Below are 4,283 nucleotides of genomic sequence, written 5' to 3' on the forward strand. Positions count from 1 at the left end.
GAGAGAGAGAGAGGCAATAGAGATATATATAGATAGAGAGAGAGATAGAGAGAGAGAGAGAGGCAACAGAAAGAGAGAGAGGAGAGGGAGAGAGAGAGGGGTAATAGAGAGAGAGATAGTGACAATAGAGAGGGAGAGAGAGAGAGCAAGAGAAAGCAAAAGAGAGGCAATAGAGAGAGAGAGAAAGTTGGAGAGAGAGAGAGAATGAGAGAGAGGCAATAGAGAGAGGGGGAAAGAGAGAAAGAGAGAGATAGATAAAGAGAGAGGAAGAGAGAGAGAGCAAAAGAGAGGCAATAGAGAGAGAGAGCAAGAGAGGGCAATAGAGAGAGAGAGGTACATAGAGTGAGATGGAGAGAGAGAGAGAGATTAAGAGGGAGGCAATATGTATATATATATAGAGAGAGTGGCAATAGAGAGAGAGTGGTAAGAGAGAGAGGGAGAGAGAGAGCGAAAGAAAGCAAGAGAGAGGCAATAGAGAGCTGAACTTTTGTATTTGCATTCATCAAAAAACTATAACAACAAATAACAGTAAAGAAAGGGCAAGCATGCCCCTAATCTAAAGAGAGAGAGCTGCTATCATCCTCAAGAATATTAAAAAATTCTTGAGGACTACATATATTTCTATCTTCTATATCCCAAAGGAAAGAATCCTCTAAAGCTCCTTGAGCACAAAAATGTGCTGCCATATTGAATCTTCTGTTAGTATGTATAAACAACACTTGTTGTAAAAGCTTCATCCAACTCCATTTGTCCACATCTTCTGGGTGTATCTTCCATAATTCGTTATGCTTAAACTTCTGAAAATACTCAATCACACTTGCATTATCACCTTCCACAATGACCCCTTTAAGTTCAAGCATCCACTCCACAATAAGCTTTTCAATAAACTGAATAGCCATCATCTCCACTTGAGTGCTATCCCAATGAAGGACACTCCAGCCGGCTGCTACAATCAACTTGCCCATACTATCTCTAATAACTATCCCAATGCCTCCAACATTAGACCTTTGCAGAGCTCCATCCACATTAATCTTCAACCATCCTTTAGGGGTGGGGGGGACAACAAGAAGAACCTGAAAACAATCCAAAGGATTGAAGAGTATCCCGTTGCTCCAGGTGGGAAGAATAACCATCAAAGTTTAGGATTTCCAAAATATTTGCTGCCATAAAACAAGGAGAGCAGCTATCCTTGCCATGTTTGATCAAGTTTCTATTCATCCAGCTCTGATAAACCACAAGATAGTAAAGCAACATACCGAAGTCTTGGTCTTCACATTGTTCTCAAAGGCCACTTGTAGCTCCTAAAAACAAGTAAACCGTGGGGTGACAAACCCCTAGCCATCCAGCACATTTAAACAATCCAGTAACTGTTTACAACCTGTGGTAACATGATCCCTATCTTCAATTGCCAAACAACCAATGGGGCAAGACAAGCTTTCCTCAAATCCACGATTATGAAGCCAGCTATTTATTGGGATAATATTCTTGAAAATTCTCCACCAAAAAGTCCATTCACGAGGCCTCAATCCCAGTTTCAACCATGAAAAGCACGGGTCTTCATCATCTTGATCAGCTCCAAGGAATCCTCCTCCAGCCCATTCCAAATTTTAATTGCCAAAATTCGGTCAGCAAAAATCGCTCCAAAACAGAGCAATAACACTTCAGCATTCCACTCACCTCTAGCATCATCAAATCTGCAACCATCCTGTTCTCAACCTCTTCAATGTTACAAAACTTTGGCCAGCTTGCTATGAATCTGTCCCAGATCCATATATGATTCAAAACGTCTATGCTCCTGCCATTACAAACCCACCATCTTATACAACTGCTCAAACTTCTAGCACCATCACAAATCAATTTCCAAACAGCCGAGTCACCCCTCTTCACATCAGTAGTCCACGGCCATCTCCCATATTTAACAGACATAAATCTATAAAATAAACCAATCAATTTACTGATGTCCCACGCTATTCTAGCTCTTAAAGGCCCAATCCAGTCCTCACTTGCTTGAAAACCAAGACCACCCAACCTCCTTGGCCTAGCAACACTTTTCCAAGCCATATAATGTATACTTCTATGATTGGAATCATAGTCCCAAAGGAAACTTCTACAAATCTTCTCGATCTAATTTAATACAAATTTTGGAACCAACATATGTGTTACCAAGTATACAGATGAAGGGAGCAAAACAACATTTATCAAGGTAATTCTACCTGCCAATGATAAATGTCTAATTCCCCATGCCAAAGTTTTGGTATGAGCATGCTGCACCAAAGAGCCAAAGTCTTTCTTCACCAATCTTCTCACTAATCTGATTCCAAGATATTCCATCTCTTCAACCTTCCTACATCCAGTCATCTTGGAAAGCCGTGATTTAGTAGAGGAAGAAGTCATTTTGCTGAATAGTAAGGCAGATTTACTTCTGTTTACTCTTTGACCCGTCCAAGAACAATACTTCTCCATTATAGAAGTAATCTTAATCACATTAGGAATAGTGGCACCTGCAAAAAGCAAAATATCATCAGCATAAAGAAGGTGGGAGACAGGAGGTCTCCCACCACAAATTGGGACACCCAACTTCTTGTAGTTCTGATGAATATGGGCAGATAAAAGCTTTGAATAAAGGATGAACAAGTATGGTGACAAGGGGCACCCCTGACAAAATCCACAGTTTATCGTAATCCCTTCAGTTAGCTATCTATTGATCAGGATTGTGAACTTTGGATTTCTAACACAGCTGAGCACCCAATAGCTGAATCTAGCAGGGAAACCCATTCTTCTTAGCACAAGCTCCAACGTCCTCCAACTAATATTATCATATGCTTGCTCCATATCTACTTTCAAAGCCAATAACCCCAAAGCTGACTTTGAAACTTTAAATTTGTTCATCAGCTCCTGACCAAGTAAACAATGATTAGAGATCGATCGACCAGGTACAAAAGCTGCTTGTTCATCAGAAACAAGCAATGGCAGAACTCCTTTGATTCTGTTAACTAAAACCTTTGCAACAATCTTATAGATTGTTTGACAAAGGCTAATAGGCCTAAATTTGGAGGGATGATCTGGGTTCATAACTTTTGGAATCAACACAACAATCGTTTCTTTCCAACTTGGGTCCATATGTCCACAAGCAAAAAATTCCAAACTAGCCTTTACAACTTGCTCTCCAACTATTTCCCAAAAGAACTTAAAAAAAGATGCAGTTATACCATCTCTTCCTGGAGCAATATTTCGGCCAAATGATTTCACAGCAAGCCAAATTTCCTCTTTTGTAACTTCTTCATTCAATACTTCAGTGAATTGTTACACATAATTTCTATGTTCCTCAAGGGAAGGCCATCCATCCTCAAGAATGCAATGCTCATGCCATTTTTACTGAAAAAATATGTGGAAAACATTTGAAATATCTCTACTATCAGTTACCACAGACCCATCCTCTTGTTTCATGGAGTCAATGCCATAGATCTTCTTCTAGCCGAGGCTATTGGATGGAAGAAATGAGTGTTCTCATCCCCCTCTTCAATCCACTTCACCTTGGCCCTTGGCCTCCACCAAGTCATAATTCTGGCAAGAGTACTATTTAACAGTTGAACCTTAAACCTCAAAGATTCAATTTGGACCTCAGATAATCCTTCAGGCAAACATTCCAATTCCTGCAGAGATTTTATCTCCTTGTCAAGTTCTTCCTTAAGCTGATTAAGAACTCTAAGTTTGTTCTTGCTCTAAAAAAACAAAGCTTTTAAAGTTCTAATGCATTTCTTCTGAAGTTTAGAAGCTTCACTGCTCCTATCCTCCACCTTCCTCTTCTCCCACACCAAATGCCAGGCCTTTGGATAACTAGCCCAAACATCCTAAAATTTTATCCAATGAGAGTATACCCTCCTCACTTCACCTTGAACAGTGCATAGAATTGGACAGTGGTCAGAAGCAAGCCGAGTAAGTTGCTTTACCTTTAACCCTTGAAGGCAATGAGAGGTAACATTTATATATATATATATATATTTATAAAGAGAGAGAGAGCGAGAGAGAGAAAGAGAGAGAGATGCAATAGAGAGAGAGAGTGATAATAGAGAGCGAGAGGGAAACAGAGAGAGGGCAAGGGAAAGCAAGAGAGAGAGAGAAAGATAGATGCAGAGAGAGAAAGAAGAGAGAGGTAACAGAGAGAGAAGGAGAAAGAGAGAGAAAGAGAGAGAGAGAGACTGAGAGAGGGAGAAGCAATAGAGATGTTATAGATAGAGAGAGAGAAAGAGGGGGCAAGAGACAGATAGAGAGAGAAAGAGGCA

General features: G+C 40.2%; 1 protein-coding gene across 1 annotated transcript; it reads right to left on the bottom strand.

Moving 5' to 3' along the window:
* Positions 1-551: 551 nt before the first annotated feature.
* LOC110113703 lies at positions 552-3,120 on the bottom strand. Its single transcript, XM_020846380.1, has 4 exons — positions 2,746-3,120; positions 2,218-2,655; positions 1,678-2,124; positions 552-1,073 (listed from the first exon to the last, which is right to left on the bottom strand). The coding sequence occupies exons 1-4, from the start codon at positions 3,118-3,120 to the stop codon at positions 552-554; spliced, it is 1,782 nt and encodes a 593-aa protein (XP_020702039.1).
* Positions 3,121-4,283: the final 1,163 nt, after the last annotated feature.

Source organism: Dendrobium catenatum, unplaced genomic scaffold (genome assembly GCF_001605985.2).
Source record: "Dendrobium catenatum unplaced genomic scaffold, ASM160598v2 original_scaffold_171723, whole genome shotgun sequence".
NCBI lineage: Eukaryota > Viridiplantae > Streptophyta > Magnoliopsida > Asparagales > Orchidaceae > Dendrobium > Dendrobium catenatum.

Excerpts from the sequence above, each read along its gene's own strand:
- LOC110113703 (XM_020846380.1), bottom strand. The coding sequence starts at position 3,120 with ATGGACCCAAGTTGGAAAGAAACGATTGTTGTGTTGATTCCAAAAGTT. Across the intron at positions 2,125-2,217 it reads GAATTAGACATTTATCATTG|ATCGAGAAGATTTGTAGAAG; the intron begins GCAGGTAGAATT and ends GTATTAAATTAG. Across the intron at positions 1,074-1,677 it reads CAGATTTGATGATGCTAGAG|GTTCTTCTTGTTGTCCCCCC; the intron begins GTGAGTGGAATG and ends GATTGTTTTCAG.